This window comes from Papaver somniferum, chromosome 3, assembly GCF_003573695.1.
Source record: "Papaver somniferum cultivar HN1 chromosome 3, ASM357369v1, whole genome shotgun sequence".
NCBI lineage: Eukaryota > Viridiplantae > Streptophyta > Magnoliopsida > Ranunculales > Papaveraceae > Papaver > Papaver somniferum.
Window position 1 is genome coordinate 189,709,503 of NC_039360.1, and position 20,725 is coordinate 189,730,227.

Sequence of the window (20,725 nt, forward strand, 5' to 3'; positions counted from 1 at the left end):
TATATCATCACCGATAACGGTACCCCCTTTGCCAACAAGCAAATGCAAGAGATGCTCGAAGAATATGGAGTTAAGCAGATTTTCTCTACTCCTTACTACCCTCAAGGGAATGGAAAAGCCGAAAGCACTAATAAAACTCTGATTCGAATTCTCAGTCGAACAGTGCACGATAATTCCAGGACGTGGCATGAGCAACTACCAATGGCGTTGTGGGCGTATCGAGCGACGCCTAGGAGCTCTACGGGCGTTTCCCCTTATTCACTTGTTTATGGCGCTGACGTAATACTTCTAGCAGAGAATAAAATCCCGTCAGCCAGAATTGCGGCAACAAGTGGAGTTCAATGGAATGAGATTGAAGTGTCGAATTCCAGAATTGTGGAATTGGATACTTTAGACTCCAGGCGAATCAAAGCGGAAGAGCATGCTCAAGCATACAGAAGCAGGATCTCGAGAGCCTACGATAAAGCTGTGAAGCCACGAGTTTTTAAGGTAAGAGATCTGGTCTTGAAGACGGCTAAACACATTCAACAAGACATGTCCGCGCCAAAGTTTTCTCCAAAATGGGAAGGCCCTTACGTAATCACCAAGGCTTATAAAGTGGCTACTACAAGATTGTCAGAAAAGATGGAGGTAAATTAGAAGCAGTCATCAACGGGAAGTGGCTCAAGTCATACTACGCCCGATCATCATTCTACTCCTCACTGCCTCACGACGCAACAATCAGGCATTTTCATTCTTCTCGTATCTCAGTTATTAGATTCTCCATTAGTTAAAACATATTAATGTAAACTCCATTCGCTTAACAAAATCCAATGCAATTCATTTTCCAAAGAAAGGTTCAAAACCCACAAAAAAAAAGAAGAGACGATCAAAACATCATTGTGCCTACTTATTCAAAACAAAAAAAAAGTACAACTCAGAAAAAGCCATCCAACAAGTTGTAGTTCCTTGAAAGCATCATCTTTAGCCTCTCCTGATACCTTTCAGTCCTACTCTTCAAGTCTCGGATCGCCTGCTCCACCTTCTCAGATTACGCAACCAAGGCCTTATCCTCTTCCAAGATGGCTTTCGCAGCAGGAACGACATTGGCGATGATACCGTCTCGATCAAATTTGATAATATCAAGGCGCTGCCGCAACCAGCCAACGTTGAACTCCATGGATTCACAGGTAGATATCATGTCTTCCCACTTTTCAATAGTTGATTCAACAACATCACGTATGGATGTACCTTCCATCTCAGCAATCATGGGTAGGAGACAGTTCACTGTGGTAAACAAAGAAAACGAGCAGTGCCGCACCATGTTCCTGGTTGCAATATGGTCGTACCTCTTCCATATTTTTGTATACAAGGGTATGGACTCCTTCCTCACTAGAAAATCGTCGACAATCCGACAACTAGAAGATAAACATCTCATATGAACATCGGAATGCAAACCTGCATTGGGGTACTCGTAGGAGGAGATGCCCAAATCAGCGTCTTCCAGATCAGCGACACGCGTGTTTGAGTTTGAAGGGAGAGGAGTGGTTAAATCATCATCGTCAACCACTGTTACACACGTCCCAGAGGGATACCTCTACAAAAAAGAAAGATGGGAAGGTTGCGTCACCGACTAGCTCTGGAAGACAGATACATATTCACCAGTGGAAAATATACGGGTATAATCTTCTTGACTCGCATGATTCGAACAGGAGAACCATCGCAAGGCTCAGGGATCCCGCCGCTCTGAAAGAAAACAATGATTAGACGCCAAAAGAAAAAAAGAACTACTACTTTAAAATCAGAAAATGTTTAAAATCATACTCTGGGTACAAGCCGCTTGCGTTTAGCAGAAGAATATGGCTGAGTCGAAGAAGATGATCCACTTCTATATGACATGATGAAAGCAGAGAATTTCATCAAGAGAATCTTTATTTCGACACGATAAGGGTGTCCCTGTATATATATGTACATGACAGAATCCCTAAAACGAGACTGAAAAGCTGTAACAAGATTCATCCGATAAACGAGGATTCAACGCCAACCAAGTCATGCTTCTTGTTGAAACCCTAACTAAGAACCAGGAAGGGACAGTCGGATGGTCAAAGAAAGAATGCGTTCAAACCAACTCCGAGTCCTAGTCAGCATATCTAGGGATGCGAGGTTGTTGTTCCAAATTCAAAGCAGCGACCACTTCCCTGCTACAATAATGGGGAGATCAACACAGAACACCAACTGCCGCAAGCAAATACACGGGCGGACGAGCGAGTAATAAAGAGGAAGGACGACCCCCTTTTATACACACGACGTTTTTGGAGTCCGAGTGTAAAAGGGTTCTCTTTTATACCATGCACGGAGGAAGGCAGTTGCCCGTGAGTGCCAATGCTCCATGGCGGACTAACAGTGCGTCAGTGCTTGTACTTATTACAAGAGTCGATCGAGTGTTTCCTGGTAATCCTTCCATGCCTTGTCTTTTCAATTTGTTCTTGTATGTCACCATCTATTGCTTACCCCGCAACAATGTCACTGTTACGTACTAAGCAAGGGACTTAATGTTGATGGTGGTTTTTAGTTCAGGGTCAAAATTGTAAAACCCTGTATTTAATGCACTGTCATCCTGCAAAGGAACAAAAGCCATTTGAAAGCGATGAGTGTTCAAACCTCTTTACTTATATATGTATTGAGCAATTCGACATATTTATGAAATTTATCAGAATAGTGCATCAATCCAGATATTCTATAAATTTCGACCTATCGCATTAGTTACTAATGCATTGACCTGCCTGATATTTTCCTATGCTATGTTCCCAGCCGAACTCCCAATATTGACATGACATGACGATTAAATGTTCACTCTTAGCAGAGTAGCGTGAATCTCCCGAAGTGTCAGTATTGAGAAGCTGCATGAAGATACTTAGACGGGCTGCATCACTCTCTGGCAAAGAGAATATGGTATCGACGCACTTTAAGGAAAATATAGACTGTTAATATCAGTCTCAGAAACGATCACGGCCACACAATTTGGCCGCACGATCCAACAAGCATAGCCCACTCCTAACAGAACTAGGAAGTCACTATAGTGACCACTTACGGGCCCACTACTGCCCTAGTCGATCGAGTAGTCTTCTGCTCATTCACAAGCGCTTCAAACGCCGACCCAAACATGGGTGTTCGTGCTGTTTAAAGAGAAAGCTCAAATGAGCTAGACCGACCATGACAGTCTTAAAATCATCACATCTGTCTAACTTAGACAGCCAAGTTGGACGGCTTAGATCGAGTTTTGGGCAATCAAAAAGGCACCGACGTGATCACCGGCCACCCAACTCAATTCCTGGTCGATCGACCTGTCCACGACACACCAAGAGAGCATGGAATCGCTCGCTCAAAGAAGGGTGATCGCGCTCTAGAAGAAGAAGTTCAACGAACTAAGACTGACCGTAACAGTCTCAAAACACATTGCATCCGTCCAACTTAGTCGGCCTAGTTGGACGGCGTAGATCGCATCTCGAACGAGCGGAGAAGTACCAAAGTGTTCATTGGCGGCCAACTCCTCCCTTGGTCGATCGACCTACCCGCAACAAGTCCTTAATGCATCAATTCGTTCGATCGAATTAGGGTGGACGTTGCCGTCTTAAAATCCTAATTGATGTTTGCGGCAATATGTTACCGCCGCAAATCGATCACGACCATCCATCTTTTCCATCCAAATTGAGTGGCTTATTTCTAATTTTAGGTGGCCCAAGAGATGACAGCATGCTCACCGACAACCCACCTTTGTACATGGTCGATCGACCTAGTCGAACGAACATTCAATGCTTCGAATCGCTCACCCAAAAGGGGATGGTCGCACGACCTCTAAACCCTAAGTTGAGTCAGCAACAATTTGAAACTGCCGCAAATCGATCACGACCATCCAACTTTGACAGCCTAGTTGGATGGTGTAGATTTATTTTTAGGAAACTAGCAAAGCAGCGTTGTGAACATCGACCATCTCTCCTCCACATGGAGCGATCGACCAAGTGATAGCTCGACCGTAAGGTCCTCAAACGATTACCCAAAGGTGGTCGGGCGTGCTGCTTTTAAGACACTCAATCTGTGACTGATTCGATCGAGCTCAAAAACAGGGATGCTTCTAACACATCGATTTCTTTCAGCTGCTTATTCGAAAGCGATGCTTTACGTACATCGATTATAAGTAATGCTTTATAAATATCGGTTTCACAAATAATTTATTATTATTTGACCTGAAAGCACTATGTCATGATTTTAGCGGCAAGTCACATGACTTGACCCATTCATTCGATACATCAAACATGTCACAAGCTGGGGGATACTCACTGGGGTATTGTTCTGGCGGTTTACAGCGTGCGGCGTGCAACGCGCCCATTATGAGTAATTGTCAGGAAAGACGGACAATTAATGAGAGTAGTGGGTGAACGTGTGATCAGTCTTCCCTCATAACAGAAACACGATGATCACTACCTTCCGCACAAATCCACTTCTGCACTACTTAACTTCCTCCACTTCCTAAGAGATCAGGGTGCGCTCAATGACTGGTATAAATAGGTATTCAATCTATTTCGAAAACACAAGTGTTATCAACACAAGTAACCAGAAACCATTTCTGATACACAAGTCATAAACAACCATACCTTCATAATTCAACATTCTGATCTCAAACACCTTCTTCGTTTCCCTCCCTAAGATCAACCCTTCTCCTTCACCTTGTGACCGAATTGAATCTGGAACGACCATTTCTTGGTTTAGGCCAGAGTCTTACAGATTGATCTCTCGAATCTAAAAGTACTCCCGTGCAGTGCATTTGTTTAGGGTTTGAATTCGTTTCTCATCAACACACCCAAATTTACCAAAAAACAGTAGAATCAGTTTTTGCCCTCAAACAACGTGTTTTGCAATTTCTTGGATGTTCATGCAAAGAGTGAAAGACACAAGAAAAGGATCGACTATATTCAGTACTGAAAGTTTATTTTCGAGAGAATGTAATAGTCTAAGTTCTTATTAGTTCTATTACTGTCTCTTTTATGATTCTTTTTCCTTTCAATTTATTTGATGGACTCCAGTTCAAAACCAAATTTTCATTCTTTATAATCACATCAATGATGAACCAGTAGCATAAACAGGTTTGGCTCATTCGCCATTAAAATATGCCCTTTTATTAGCCTATGAAGCCTGCATTTTTTTTTTTGCTTTTTTGATTCATGTAAGGGTTTTCGTTGCGGGAAGCCTGAACACACTAATATCTTATTGAGATACCGTAATATGCAAGCCACAGGTTACGTACAAACTCTAAAGTTTGTTATACATAGAAGTTGTTGTATCTCAGGAAACTATGTAAAACTAGGAAACACTTGTTTTACAAGTTAAGAACTCTAAAAACCCTGTATATAAACAGAGAGCTATCATGTAAACTGTATTCACCGAATCAATATTATTATTATTCATTCAAAACTATTTCTCTTCTCTTGTTCTTCTCTTTGTCTTCTAAATCTAAACTAAATCTAAGTTCCAACTTGGTATCATCCTGGTTGTGATCTTCATGTCTTCCGCAGCCTCTTCTGTGTCTACAATTTCGACTCTTCTTCAATCTTCTCAATCTATGATGGCTTCCTCTGTTTTTTCGCAACCTCATCATATCATCACTGTCAAACTCGATGAAACTAATTACTCTATCTGTCGTGCCCAATTTTTACCCTATCTTCAGTGATATGAACTTGATGGCTATGTTAATGGCGACAAACCTTGTCCACCTGCAACTCTTGAAAACTCCCAAAACCCTAACCATGAATACGCTTCTTGGCTGAAACAAGATCGAATTCTTCTCAGATGTATCTTCTCCTCTCTAACCCCTGCTGTACTAAGGAAAGTTCATCGTCTTACCACATCTCATGATGTTTGGTCCTCCCTGGAATCTCTATTTGTTTCTAAATCTGATGCACACATTCATCATCTTCAATGTGAGCTTCGTGCATTGAAGAAAGGGTCTCTTTCTATGAAAGCCTATATTGATCGAGCTCGTGATCTTGTTGACAGTCTTACTGCTGCTGATACTACTGTGACTAACACCGAGTTACGTCACTGTATTCTTGCTGGATTAGACTCCTCTTATGATGCCATCGTCACTTCTCTCACCACCTCCACGGGAACTATGAAACTTGAAGGTTTCATTACATATCTTCTCACCTTTGAACTGCTCGTTGAACAACAAACTAAGATGCTGAATTCTCAACCTGTTGCTGTTGCTGCTTCTCGGAATCCTTCTTCTCAGAATCCTGGACTTCTACCAAGACCTAATACTGGCACTTTTAATGCTGGTGCTCGACCAAGCACTGTTTGTCAGTTGTGTGACAAATCTGGACATCTTTCTCCCATGTGCTGGAAGCGTTTTGATCGTAACTTCAAGCCACAACATCCTCGACGTAATCAGTCATCACACTCACCTGCTCCTCGTGCTTATGATGCTGAAACGCGAGGATCTTCTTCTTTCGTTCCGTGGGTACCTGACAGTGGGGCTACCGATCATATCACGAATGATCTAGCTAGATTACATCCTTATTCAGAATACACAGGTCCGGATGAAATAAAGAAGGGTAACGGTTCTTCTATTCCAATTACTCATGTTGGATCATCCATACTAGGTACTCCTGGACGTAAGTTATATCTCATCAATACTCTATTTGCTCCTCAAATCTCCCATAATTTATTATCAGTCTCTCGGCTTACTACTGATAATGATGTATTGTTTGAGTTTCACTCTGATTTTTGTATTGTGAAGGATCGATGCACGGGGAAGGTTCTTCTGCGCGAAAATAGGGTTGGTGGTCTCTACGTTCTTGATAGTTCAAAAATTTCTACGACAAGTCTTGTTGGTGAACATGCTAGCTTAAAACACTGGCATTCTAGATTAGGACATCCTATGATGCGAACTGTGCGTCATGTTATTTCTAAATTTTCTCTTCCCGTTTCTAGTAGAAAAATAAGTTTTTGTTCTTCTTATCATGAACATCGAAGTCATAAGTTACCGTTCTATTCTAGTAATACTATTTATTTGAATCCACTTGATTTGATTATCTCGGATGTTTGGGGTCCTTCTCATATTGTTTCTAATGATGGTTATCGATAATAAATTATCTTTATTGATGCATATTCTCGTTTTACATGGATGTTTCCTCTTACTCATAAATCAGATGTCTACTCTATATTTCTTGTTTTTCAAAAACATGTTGAGAATCTCTTTAGTCGAAAGATAAATATTTTTCAATCTGATAATGCTCTTGAATATCGTAAGCTTACACCATATCTTCAACAAAATTGGATCTTTCATCGATTCTCTTGTCCACACACCTCTGAGTGAAATGGACTAGTCGAACGTAGGCATCCTCACATTCGTGAAACTGGACAAACACTTTTATCTGCGGCCTCTATACCAACTTCTTATTGGTTTGACACATTTTTTACTGCATGTTATCTAATGAATAGGCTACCTTCATCTGTTCTAGATAAAGCATCTCCGTATGAAGTTTTGTTTGGTTCCCCTCCTGATTACTCTTCTCTTCGTGTGTTTGGATGTCTTTGTTTTCCTCATCTTCTCCCTTATAGATCTCATAAGATGGATCCATCATCCTCTCCCTGTGTGTTCATTGGTTATAGTCCACAACATAAAGGCTATAAGTGTCTTCATATCCCAATTAGTCATGTTTATGTTAGCAGGCACGTAGTTTTTGATGAGACCACCTTTCCTTTCGCGGCACCGACTGAACCATCTCCAGCATCAACTTCTACTGATCAGGTGATATCTTCACCTTTGCACATCATATCTTCTATCCCAGTGTCTGTTAGTTCTCCTGCGACACCTACACAGGAACAGTCTTTACCAACACATGGTATTGATTTGGGATTACATGATGCGCACTCATTGATGAAAGAAGAAACAATATCTGATGTTCCAGCTCCTACTCAATCTGATTCTGGTGCAGCATCTCCAGACTTGCCTATACCGCCTTCAGGTCAGGAACCTACTCAAAGTGACTCTGTGTGTCAACCATCTACTATTATTCCAACTCATCCTATGATTACTCGGGCTAAAGATGGGATCTTCAAACCAAATCCAAAATTTTTAAGTGCTTCTAAGTATGCTCTTATTAGTGATTCTGTCCTTGAACCAACGTGTTTATCTCAAGCTCAAGCTGACCCTAAATGGCGTAAAGCGTCTGATGATGAATATAATGCTTTGCTTAAAAATGGTACGTGGATCTATGTACCTTATGATCCTTCCATGAATCTTGTTGGTTGTAAATGGGTTTATCGAATTAAACGTAGAGCTGATGGCACCATTGAATGTTTTAAAGCTCGTCTTGTAGCTAAGGGATATAATCAACAAGAAGGTGTTGATTACAGTGAAACTTACAGTCCTGTTGTGAAACCATGCACAATTCGTATTATTCTTACTATAGCTTTGACATCTAATTGGGATATTCATCAGTTGGATGTTCAGAATGCATTTTTACATGGCAACCTTGAGGAGGAAGTTTATATGAAACAACCACCAGGATACACTGATCCTAACTTCCCAAATCATGTCTGCAAACTTCAGAAATCTCTTTATGGGCTTAAACAAGCAATGCGTGCATGGTATCATCGACTTAGTGCCTTTTTACTACAGCTTGGTTTCATTACTTCTAAGTGTGATTCTTCTTTATTTATTCGAAAGGATCAAACTGGAGTTATTTTATTACTAGTGTACGTCAATGATATTATTCTCACTGGATCAAACACTGCCAGCTTGGACTTTATTCGTCAATCTCTGCACAAGGAATTTGCAATTAAAGATCTTGGTCCTTTATCTTATTTTCTTGGAATTGAAGCAACTCGTACTTCTTCTGGTATATTTCTTACACAAAAAATATATGCTCATGATCTTCTTATTTGAGCTAAAATGGATGGTGTTAAATCTATCCAAACCTCACTTAGTACCACTGGAGACATGTCTTCTGATCGTAGTACATTATTAAAAGATGCTACAGAACACAGAAGTATTGTGGGTGCATTACAATACTTGACGTTTACTCGTCCAGATCTGGCTTATGCCGTGAATAAAGCGTTCCAATTTATGCATGCCCCAACTGAATTTCATTGGACATTAGTTAAGCGTATATTACGCTATCTCAAGTAATTTCATTGGAATTACTCTCAAGCCAGCAGATAACTTGCAGTTGTCATTCACAGCTTACACTGACTCCGACTGGGCAGGTTCATTAGATGATCGTCGCTCTACCAGTGGCTATTGCATTTATTTAGGTGGTAATATTATTTCTTGGAGAGCTCGTAAACAAAAAACAGTGTCTCGTTCTCGTACTGAAGATGAGTATCGAGGTCTTGCTATTGCTACAGCTGAAATTATATGGATTCGTTCTCTTCTTTCGGAACTTCAAATCTCTACTGCATCTCCACTTGTTCTATGGTGTGACCTATCTTACTGTTAATCCAGTTTTTCATGCACGGACAAAGCATATAGAGATTGATTATCACTTCGTCCGTGATCAAGTTGCTTCTAAACAACTTGATGTTCGATTCATTTCTTCTAAAGATCAGATAGCGGACATATTTACAAAATCACTTCCCAAAGATCGCTTTGCTTTGTTAAGATCCAAGCTAACAGTTCTTGATGACCCGTTACGCTTGCGGAGGGTATTGAGATACCGTAATATTCAAGCCACAGGTTACGTACAAACTCTAAAGTTTGCTATACATAGAAGTTGTTGTATCTCAGGAAACTATGTAAACTAGGAAACACTTGTTTTACAAGCTAAGAACTCTAGAATCCCTGTATATAAACAGAGAGCTATCATGTAAATTATATTCACCGAATCAATATTATTATTATTCATTCAAAACTATTTCTCTTCTCTTGTTCTTCTCTTTGTCTTCTAAATCTAAACTAAATCTAAGTTCCAACTTATCTTGATGGAATGTCTTAATATTTTGGCGTGAAACTATTTCCAACTGAATTCAGCAAGAGTTCAGGTAAGAAATGGTATTTTCTATCAATGAAATGTGCAAAGCTGTTACATATTACCTGATGAGGTGTAAGTTAACGAATGGGATTTGAACATGATTGATGCGCCATGAGATTAGTTTCCTCAAGCAACTACGAGGTGTGACTGATGTGTTTTTACATGACATAGATCGGAAAGTTGAAATGAAATTGTTGGCACACTTTGGCATTTTGAAATAAATCCAGGGATTGCCTTTGTTTCTAGAGGTAAGTTAATCAAATTTACTTTTTTTTTTTTTTTTTTTTTTTTTTTTTTTCTTTTTCTAAATTTTACATCTGGGTCTAACTGCTTTTTGGCCGAGTATTGCAGTAAATTTCAATGGTATCTTAACTCCGATTTAGCTCTACCAAGAAAATCCAGTTACCATGTATATGGCAGTTAGCCAGATTCTTGAATTGCTAACCATGCCAGATCTGTGTTAGGATCACCCGTAAATGGCTTGAAGTTGACTTGATGCTCACCCAAGAGGTTACCAGTTTGGTTGTGTTGTTGCTCGACCAAAATGTAAGCAACCTATAATGTGTACCCTTTACCTTTCATTTGTTATTCTCACTCAGGCTAATAGTAAATTGAACACAGGTTAATTGTTGAATTGAACACTGCACACCGTTTTTGTCGTGCGAAGACTGCACACCGTTTTTTTCTCAAATGGAATTGAACACACCTCTGACACACGTTTGCTCTTCAATAGCTCCCCAGGCGTATAAGGAAGTCTTGGTAGTTTGAATCATTCTAACATTTATATAGTGAATGAGTTTCACCATTCACAGAGATCTCCAACTAGATTGTTTGTTACTTTTTTTGTATCACAATGATATGAAACATTCTCAAGCACAATGCATCTGTGCGCTAATGTAATACCAAGGAGCATTGCATGTGAATCTTGCATCTTGGTAATCTTTGTCATATCTCCTCATATGTGCACTTTGGGTTTTATGTTTGCCCATTATTTTTCTATAACTGTAGTACCGTTATTGGACCAATTAACATGATATATACTGTGGGTTTGGAAAGAAACCATGTAGAGTTTGGTGTACTAAATGTGTTTGCAATAATCTACAAGGTGAAATAAGCATGAGTGGCGTTAGCCATTAGGGACCTTAACATATGTTTCCCTACTGATATACTGAGTAGTGAAGGTCAATGATAAACATTGTAACATGGGGAGTTTCGGCGATAGCTTTTGTTTCATTAGATTATAATGTCAAAGGTTGAGCAAATGCAAAGGGTAAAATGTAATTACACTACAATCTGGAGCGAAAACTAAATACAACAGGAAAACGATAGAACAAATATTTTTGGTGGAAATCGTTTGTAGGCACATTAAGGGGAAAATTACTAAAGGATAACATTTCTAACAGTACCGAGTTGGAAGATCTAGGAATCCAGCAACGATAAATATTAACTAGCATCTACTAAAAACAATAACATAATCCTAAAAGGAGAGTGTGTTTAATGCGCCCATTGCATAGCAAAAAAGAAATCTTAAACAGCGGGGCGAGGCGAAGTCGAGCCACATCAAATCAAAAAATGCATCGCGACAGATCAAGACAAAGCCGCGTGACAGTAAATAAAAAATGCATCAGGATGGGGCGAGCCGAAGTGAGCCACACCAAATCAAAATGCATCGCGACAGGGCGGGGCGAAGTCCGGCGACGCCAAATCAAAACTGCACGATGGGACGCGGCGAAGCCACATCACCCCAAACCAAAGACACAGTTAAAAGAAAAAAAAATGATGATGGATGGTTTTTGGCCAAGTCGAAGCAATACAAAGTTTTTTTTTCATAGTTTATGTAGAATGCTAAATAACGGGACGGGGCGAGGCAACGCGAAAATGTATCGCGACGGAGCGAGGCGAGGCCAAAGCCGAGCCACACCAAATCAAAAATGCATCAGTACGGGGCGAGGCGAAGCCGAAGCAATACCAAGCTCTTATGCATTGTTTATGTAGAATCCTAAATGACGGGACAAGGCGAGGCGAGGCGAAGCCGGAGCCGAGCCACACCTAATCAAAAATGTATCGCGACGGGGCGAAGCCCCACGACACCTAACAAAAAGTTTAGTCAGGCCATATAAAGATGGTTAAAAGAAAAATGCCCGGTGCGTAGCACGAGCACAAAATCTAGTAATAATAAATTCCTACAAAAGAATAAGTAGGAAGTTTAGAGTTCATCAGAGAGCATGAACTCAAATAATTATGGAAATAGAAAAATTACTAAAAATTAATGCTAAATAGTACGAAACGGTATTTTTGTCCATTTTATATTTTAGAATAATTATGGACCATATAGAAAACGCTTTTTCTCGCGAGACCACCAGATGTTCTTGGAAAACACAATAATTAATAATATGATTTCAGGTGATTTTCCTTTGTTGTGGTTAAAAGCTGAATCAAGCTCTCTTCTTAGAGCTTCTGGCCAGAGAATATTTAGACCATTAAAATCTTTTGAAAAAATTTAGACCAATAGGAAATAATAGTTTCTTACCCCCACCATAAATAATTTTTTAAATATAAAAATAAATTTAAATAAAAAAATCTTATCGGCCCCACATGAAAATAACTCTTAAGTAAAAAAACAAAAATCACGGGTAAAAATAAATATTGAATAAAAACAATATTTTGCGGGTAATTTTTTTTATCATGTAGTTTTTTTTATCTTTCTATCCTTTTATTAATTTATTCTTTTGGAAAAAGACATATATCTTGAATTAAAAAAAAATATGCACGGATAAAAGAAAAAAATATCTTGAGTAGCAGAAAAATACTTAAGGGTAAAAAAAGAAATCTCGAGTGAAAAAAATCCTTCACCGACGAAAAAAAATCTATTTTTATTTTTCGCCAAGCAAAATATTTAAAAAATCTAACCATAAACCATAAACCTATTTTTATTCACCAATACCTATTGTTATGCAAATATGTGGGAGCACGGGCGTCACACCCAGTTTCCCCTAAGAGAAATTCAAAATTAAACCCTAAAATTTTTGGGATAGTAATAAAATTTGTGTAGTGTTTCTTAATGTGAGTGGGGAATTCTCTTGACCCCCTCACTCCTCTTTCTCCGCTTCTGCTTCGTTTCTTTTTCCCGTAAAAGAGTGAGGAATTCTCCACCAAATCGGGAGAAGTGATAGCAATTTAGGTTCTTTGCGCTTATTAGTACAGATATGACAGATGCTCCTGATTTGCTTTCGTTATGTATGAAAGCAATTACAAAAGAAATCATACATGGTACAATTTGTTGATTATATTATTTAATGAAAACATATACCGTGGTTTTGGGACAATTTTTTAATTGCTTAAGTTTTTCTTCAGGGGATGAACAGAATTGGCAGGATGTATATGAACTACCACTGGACTTGTTTGATTCCTTAATTACACGTTTGCCTGCTTTCGGTTTGCAAAAATTACAATCCCAAATGTTAGTAGTCTACGCTGAATCGTTTATGAATCGATTACATTGTTTATTTTTTTGCATTAATTACGATTGAAAAATGTTTTTCTGTAAACTAAACTGCAATTATGGGTGTGATTACATTGTATATGAACTGTAATTATGTCTTTATGTAGTATAGTACATACTAACTTTGGATTACTCTTGCATTGATTGGTGGACTTATATATTGTTACGACCGCCTGGGTTTGTTGCTTCATGAGAACTGATCAAATCCTTAGCATACTACATTTCTACAATTTTTAACGATGGTAGTTTGAAAGTGAACTTTTAGGTGGTGCATTGGTGGAGTTTTTATTGTATATGTCAAACATACACTTATTTGGCTAGCCTTCTGTTACTTTCTCTTTTGTACGATCCTTTGTGATACTTTAAAATTGACTGCGGAGTGCGGAGGACTTGCCTTTCAAAAATAAAAAACTGCAGATGACTAGTACATTATTTTTCAAACTTCGGTTAGGAGTCTTAGGATTCAGTTCCCAGGGTACTGGTTATTTTATTTCTATTTACGTTTTTTCTAGTGATCTGGAACGTCAAATCTTTCTCGTTACATTTTCGAATCGAGTTGCATATTGCTATATAAATCCATATGCTTATTCTACTGCTGTTCTTATATATTCCACAGTTCATTTAAGAACTATAACGAGTTTTCTGGTGAAGGATATAAGGATGGGAAGAAACGTGGAAGGTTTGCCAACTAAAGAACTTATGTTACATGTAATCTGTTTCTGAAAAAACTTGAGAGCTGAATGCTTGCTTTTTAGATACTGTGCCTTTAATTCAGCTTGGGAGTCACTGTTTAAGTCAAGGTGGTCGGAGGGGGTCAAGCAGAATAGACCAGGTGATCGGTTTACAGAGCAAATGATACCGAAGTTTGAGCAAGCAAGCTTTAATGGTGACTGGCAGCAGTTGTACTGGGAAGCGCATATACAGAGGTATACTGTTTTCCTGAAAATACCGTTCCAGTTCTGATCATAATTAGCAATTCAATAATTCAAACTTTTTGCATACAGTTCTGGGTGTGGTCTATTTATCCTGTCTGGGGCCTTATTAAATTCTTTCTTATCTCAGTTCAAATACTTTCTTATCTCCGTTGTTGCTTTCCTTGCGACTTATAAGTTGTTGGCTTTTTTTTTTTTTTCATTTGAACAAACAGTTGCTTAGATGAAGCAGCGGAGGAAGCACTACTTCCATCTTTTGATGGATGTATTGGTGAAATTTCAATTCCAGGTAAACAAACTTCATTGTTTAGTATCTTATGTAATGTTTTCTTGACTTTAGTCTTGCTTTATATTTCATATATGCTATTTTACTCTGTGCTAAATGAATAGACTTGCTTTTCCTTGGTCAGTGCAGACACTATTATGAAATGTGTTGGTTATGAGAGATGCCTATGTCGCATATCCTGTACTTACTCAAAGATATCTTATCATTGCCAACAATTTGGGTGCTATGCAAGGTGAATATAGTAGCATATGATTTAAGTCTATATTACAAGACTGAGGTGTACTGTTTTCTGTTTGACATTCCATTTAATATCATTCATGAAAAATGATGTGGATAAATGCCCATTTTTAATATTGGTATCTTATTGGTTATTATGATCTCCCTCCCGATGTCGGACATTTTTTGACCTTTTTTCTGTTACTTTGTTGATAATTTCACTGACCACCTAAACCTCTCATCCTCTAGCTACCTACAAGGTAAATTCAGATTGTCGTATGTCGTTTATCTGAGGTCTACGGATAATGCAGAGCATATATGTCATCTACAAGAGGCTATTTCTTTGACAAATTAAATTAATTTTTAGAAAGATATGATACTTCTTTTACCTTCTTCGTAAAAATTGATGAATTAGTTAAGCTGTTGAGGATCTCTTCTTTGAATAATTTGTTACATTTTCTTTCTTTCAGATGCCTGAAACTTCAGAATGTGCATTGTAATGCAGAAACATGTGTAAGATTATCTATGTTTATCCTATTATTTTCTTGACTAGATTTATTCTTATGTTTTTCAATAGTAGCAGCATGGGTTTAAAATTAAATCACATGTTGCACTAGAGTTTGTCCTTGTAGTTAGGTTTCAAATCCTAGACGACATAAACATTCAGATGTTTTCCTTGGAACTTGTATGCTACTTTGTCATTTATCGTTTACTGTTTGCTCAATCACTGACGACTTGATTAATAATAGCGCTTATTAAGGAACAGCAATCTACGGAGCTTGGTCTTACGTGGGATCAAATCTGAAGAGCATGTAAGTGGAACATATGTTCATGTGCATGTATAGTCAATTAGTTACTAGGACGCCTGAACTTCAGGGGTTACTACCATTTTGTTTTCGTTGACACTATGAGTCTAATGAACTGGGTATGCATCCATATCATATGAATCAATGAATAGAGTTTTGCTACTAATTCAATGTAAGTAAGCTAGCATTCTGACTGTAATTTTATCTGAATTTGGCTTAAGTTCGTGTTATGATGTGAATGCAGGTCAATGGAACATGCATGCTTTTGAGACAACACTGTGAGACATTGTCATCTCTTGAGTTTATATACTGCAGGCTTCAGTCAACTGCCATGAACGCAATATTTCATTCTTTAAATGCTACTAAAAAACATGGCATGAAGTACTTCTCGATCACGGCGTCCAGTGTTTTGGATAGCAATCCAGTTTGCTTACCTTCTGGGTTTTTATCGTTCCTTTCTTCAGGAAGGTAAAGTTCTTTTTGTTTACTGGGATGCTGTAATTATTTTTGTATGAATTTGACATTCATGTTAAGTATTTTTATTAAGGTCCATGTGATTTAATATCTGATTCAAGAGTTATTTACTGATAAAATTTTAATTTATTATTAAATACCGATTAATGGTACTTCAAAGAGGAGAACAAAAGCGTTTGACCAGTGAAAGAGAATATAAACTTCAATTGATGAAATGTTTAAGTTATTAATCTGATAGTAAAAACATTTAATTTTTTTTTTGTAATCTCCACTGACATGCCTTAGAATGGCAACATGCCCATTCACATTGTTTAATTAAAAATGGATTGTGTGTTACATAGGCTTATTGAATTTTATCATCTACACTTATCTTTCTTTTTCAAATTATTGTCTTTTTGGTGTAGTTCTTTGCATTTGTTAAGTTTTTCCCAGAATTGTCTGGGTTCAAGTTTTGCGAAGATGGTTTTGGAAACCCTTCTTGATGCGTCATCTGGTCTTTCTATCCTTGACCTGTCTGAGAATGAGGTGAGTAGGATACCGGAACTTGCAATTGTCTTGTTCTGTAAAAATGAAAACGATAGGACTCTTTAGGGGTGATTCTTGCAGATTTCAGGTTGGCTCATTAGCGCTAAAGGGAGACCCTCAAATTTTATGGCATCATCATTAGGAACGGGAAAATCCTTCTTGTCTTTGCAGGTGCTGAATCTAAGGTACCTGACTCGCACACCTTGGGTGCGCTCTTCCTTATGTTTCTCTCTCTTGGTGGGGTGTCTCTTGGTTCTTGATTATGCTCTGCTGAGTTACTTAGACTACTAGATCTATCATTCATCATTTCTTTAACTGAACAGCCTGGCTTTCTCTTGGTTGTTCTATTTCATTTCAGGGGGAATGATTTGCAGAAAGATGACACAAAGGGTCTTACATATGCTTTGCTTCAAATGCCTAACTTGGTAAATTTGGATTTGAGCGACAATCCTATTGGTGATGATGGGGTTAGGTATGCCAGTTCTTAGACCTGTTTCATACATTCGGTGTGCCACAGTTACCAAAGTTAGTTCTTAAAATTTTCAGGAATCTAGTTCCGTATTTTGCCAAGATATCCGAAAGAGATTTGCCACTGTCTAGTGTGAAGATAGAGGACTGCAAACTCTCCTATGAAGGAGTAGCTGACCTTCTTAATTATCTCTCTACTTCAAAAAAACAGTTGACTTCTCTATCTATTGCGGATAACAACCTTGGGAGGTACCTTTTTTTTTTTGGAGTGAAAAATGAGATATATGTTGCGTTTAGTTCAAGGTGATATAACATGTATTGATGATTGATTTTGATTCTCGATGGTTTAGGCAAGTAGCAAAGTCGTTGGCCAACTATTTGGGCGTGTCATGTATTAAGTTATTCAGTATTGAAAACATTGGGCTTGGTCCTTCTGGCTTCTTTGAACTACGTGAAGAACTACCAAAGGAGATGAAACTTGCTTGCATCAACATAAGGTTTTATCTTTAACTTAAAAAGCAGTTCAAATCATGTCCCAAAGATATATATATTAACGGTTTTTTTTCTTTTTCTTTTTTGAGGAATGTTTTACATAATTTGGACTAGTATGACAATCTATTGACAGCAAAAACCAAGGTGGAATCGAAACTGCAAAGTTCATTGTGGAACTCATTTCGAGGGCTCTGGAACTTGTTGCAATCGACGCTGCACATAATTTTATGCCTTCGGAATCACTGGAAACTATATGTTCGGCTCTGAGATTATCAAAAGGTATGTCTCAGGTAAAATATATTTAAATGATTTCATTCGCTTGGAGTTTGATTTTGTTTAGAAATTTGAAGGTGTGGCTATATCAAGGCCGTCTTACTGTGTACCAGAATGTATCGTTTCTCCTCATAATTTCAATACATTAGGCTGACACGTAGACTGCCATTCATTCATTTTGTAAAATTTTCGCTTTTCAGCATAAGCTAATGCAAAACAAGACATGTCTTTACTTAATAGTACATGTTTTTTGTTCAGGTAGGCTGGAGCAATTGGATTTGACAGGAAATCCTGGTTGTTACCAACCAACTCCAACTTCCACAGTCACTGATTTTCAGTGCCGTGGAAGACCTCTCATAATTCTTCCATCATCGCCTGTCGCTGGTGTTCTTTACGACAATGATCCCTAGAGTACATGCTCAATTCTTATCTGCCAATACACATCCTGTCCAGCGATTCCTGAATGATCGTGGTAGCCAATGTGGAGATTTGACTTGAGGAAATCTACCTACTGCCTCACAAGTGAACAAGTATGGGTAATCAATGTACAGATTTGACTCAAGGGAATCTACCTACTGCGTCAACAAGTGAACAAGTATGCACGCAAAAGCAGAATCAGATTTCATTTATGAATCAATTTTCTTGCAATGTCATATGTATAGGGGTTGGCTTGGCTTGGCTGGAAATGCCAAAATCCATTAGCTTGATTCAAACATATGCCTGGTTTGACTAAGTCAAAATATTAAGGAGACCGAAGGAAATGTCATGCCTATCCTTATTAAATGCTAGACTATTACTGAAATTAAAAATAAATGTATATGGAGTGATTTTATTATTTTTGGAAAGGTTTAAAAGAAAATAAAAACAAATATATCCCACTAGTTATCAATCTTATATTTGGAGTATGTGATTTATATCAATAGTCAGAAGCTTTATTAGAATAGTTCATATGGGCTCAACAAATTCAAGATTTGTTCATTTTGATCCACTATGGACTCAACAAACATGAAAAACGGATGGGTAAACCAACAAATTTGTTGGTTTGTTGAGTGAGATGGAAAAACATGAGCGCGCTTGATGGAACGTCGGGCGGTTGTGGCACACTCGCTGGCATGTGAGCCAGAAATGTTGGTGTGTGTCTCAAACTCGCCCGTTTTTCCATCACACGCCAGCGTCTGTGATGAACCCTCCCGTGTTTTTCCCAAAACCGCCAATGGCTAAATCTGGACGTTTGAAAAATCTTGTGATCCAACGGCTATAATTTTGAGTTTTATAAATACTCCCCATTTCAACTCCAAATTCACACATTCTTCACTCTCAAATCATCTACAAAAATGCCTCCTAGAGTTCCTGGTGTTAGATTCACTCAACAAGAGGATTTAGCTATTTGTAGAGCCTTTGTTTTTCACACACAAGATGATGTCGATAAGAATGTAGCCGAATCGACGTTGTGTTTATGGGAGAAAGTTTATAAAATGTTCGTCGCTGAAACGGGGAACACTAATGGGCGTGATTCTCACGTATTGTCGTATCGTTTTAGTTTAATTAGTCGCCATGTATCGGAATTCGTCGTTGTACGAGTGGAGAATCAAAAAAATAAACTCAACGGTGAAGCTGTACATGAAGTGGAACCCAGAACACTAGCGATGTGTGCAGTATCTCATGGAGGACGTCCTTTCGACTTCCAAGCTTGTTTCAACATTCTTAGGGTGCTCAACATATATGATCCCTACATCGTCCTAGGAATTCCACCACCTGACGAGAATTGACGCCTATGTAGTGGTTATTTTAATCTGATGTATTTCTTTTATTCTCATGTATGATGTGGTTGTTTAATCCAATGCAGTATGTTTTTATCTATGATATTGATGGTGCAATGTTTAATCCAAGAAAAATTTAAATTAGTTATGATATTGATGGTGCAAATATGAAAACATCCACATGTTTGGTTTAGATAATCATAATAACACAAAATAAACAGTAAACTAAATCACATAATATCATAGTGAATCGATTTGTCCTTCAACTTCAATCAGCCCACTCCACCAAAAAACACCTAGGCCATTTTCAGAAATGTCTTCCATATGTGTCTTCTTCAGAAGAAGTGCACAAATGCATAAAAGTCTTGCAACCAAGCTTTGTGCATCCACTGATTCTCTGTGAACAATGTTTGTATTCGTGATCTCCATATCCACAATGCTTGCAGTGTAATAACTTCTTCTTCAATTTGGCTTTAAGTTTGAAGTTTTTGCAGAGTGTTGCAAACTTTTCTTCTTCTTCTTTAACCTTCATAGCATCATCTAGCATATGTGGTTCCTCTGGACAGTTGGGATCTTGACATTGCAAATACCTGAGCTTTTCCGGTTGTGATTCAATCACCATTCTGATGCGTGAACAACCTTCCCGTGGACACTTTGAATACATCCAAGGGCATTGCATAAGACTGTGGTTATCCATGAAACATAATGGACAAACCTCTTTTGCTTCAACACATAATATTTGCTTTGCTTTTCCTTTTGAAAAACATGGTGGATGTTATTGGCTTGAAAGAAATCTGTTGGTTTGGTTAAGAATCAAACCTACTGTTGTATTTATATATATATAAAAAAAAAGAACCGTTGGTAATTCAAATGGGCGGTTGTAGTAAAGCCGCGCGGTTTTACTACAAACTCCAACGGCTAAATTTCCAGCGGCTCGATTTTCTTTCTCGCCTATAAATTCCATTCTTCCCATCTCCAAAT

The 20,725-nt window shown here is 38.3% G+C and overlaps 1 protein-coding gene and 1 long non-coding RNA gene across 4 annotated transcripts; both read left to right on the forward strand.

Moving 5' to 3' along the window:
- The first annotated feature begins 9,919 nt into the window (after positions 1–9,919).
- LOC113361973 lies at positions 9,920–11,065 on the forward strand. The gene is made up of 3 exons (XR_003365466.1): positions 9,920–10,258; positions 10,362–10,556; positions 10,632–11,065. It is a non-coding gene; the product is annotated as an uncharacterized LOC113361973 (long non-coding RNA).
- Positions 11,066–12,969: 1,904 nt separating this feature from the next.
- On the forward strand, positions 12,970–18,875 carry LOC113358307 (protein NLRC3-like). 3 transcript variants are annotated; one of them, XM_026601832.1, is made up of 16 exons: positions 12,970–13,280; positions 13,365–13,470; positions 14,129–14,191; positions 14,268–14,438; positions 14,660–14,733; positions 14,860–14,962; positions 15,417–15,459; positions 15,696–15,758; positions 15,997–16,220; positions 16,631–16,751; positions 16,833–16,936; positions 17,110–17,223; positions 17,298–17,468; positions 17,570–17,716; positions 17,845–17,990; positions 18,243–18,875. In XM_026601832.1, exons 1-16 carry the CDS (start codon positions 13,217–13,219, stop codon positions 18,392–18,394), a joined length of 1,866 nt encoding a protein of 621 aa, XP_026457617.1. In that variant the 5' UTR covers positions 12,970–13,216; the 3' UTR covers positions 18,395–18,875. The 3 variants fall into 3 exon arrangements, with proteins under 3 accessions (XP_026457617.1, XP_026457619.1, XP_026457618.1); XM_026601834.1 differs by lacking the exon at positions 18,243–18,875 and having other exon boundaries at positions 17,826–17,963; XM_026601833.1 differs by lacking the exon at positions 18,243–18,875 and having other exon boundaries at positions 17,801–17,924.
- Positions 18,876–20,725: the final 1,850 nt, after the last annotated feature.

Coding starts and splice junctions, on each gene's coding strand:
- LOC113358307 (XM_026601832.1), top strand. CDS start 13,217: ATGACAGATGCTCCTGATTTGCTTTCGTTATGTATGAAAGCAATTACA. Junction 17,224..17,297: donor ATTGGTGATGATGGGGTTAG/GTATGCCAGTTC, acceptor TAAAATTTTCAG/GAATCTAGTTCCGTATTTTG. Junction 17,469..17,569: donor GCGGATAACAACCTTGGGAG/GTACCTTTTTTT, acceptor TCGATGGTTTAG/GCAAGTAGCAAAGTCGTTGG.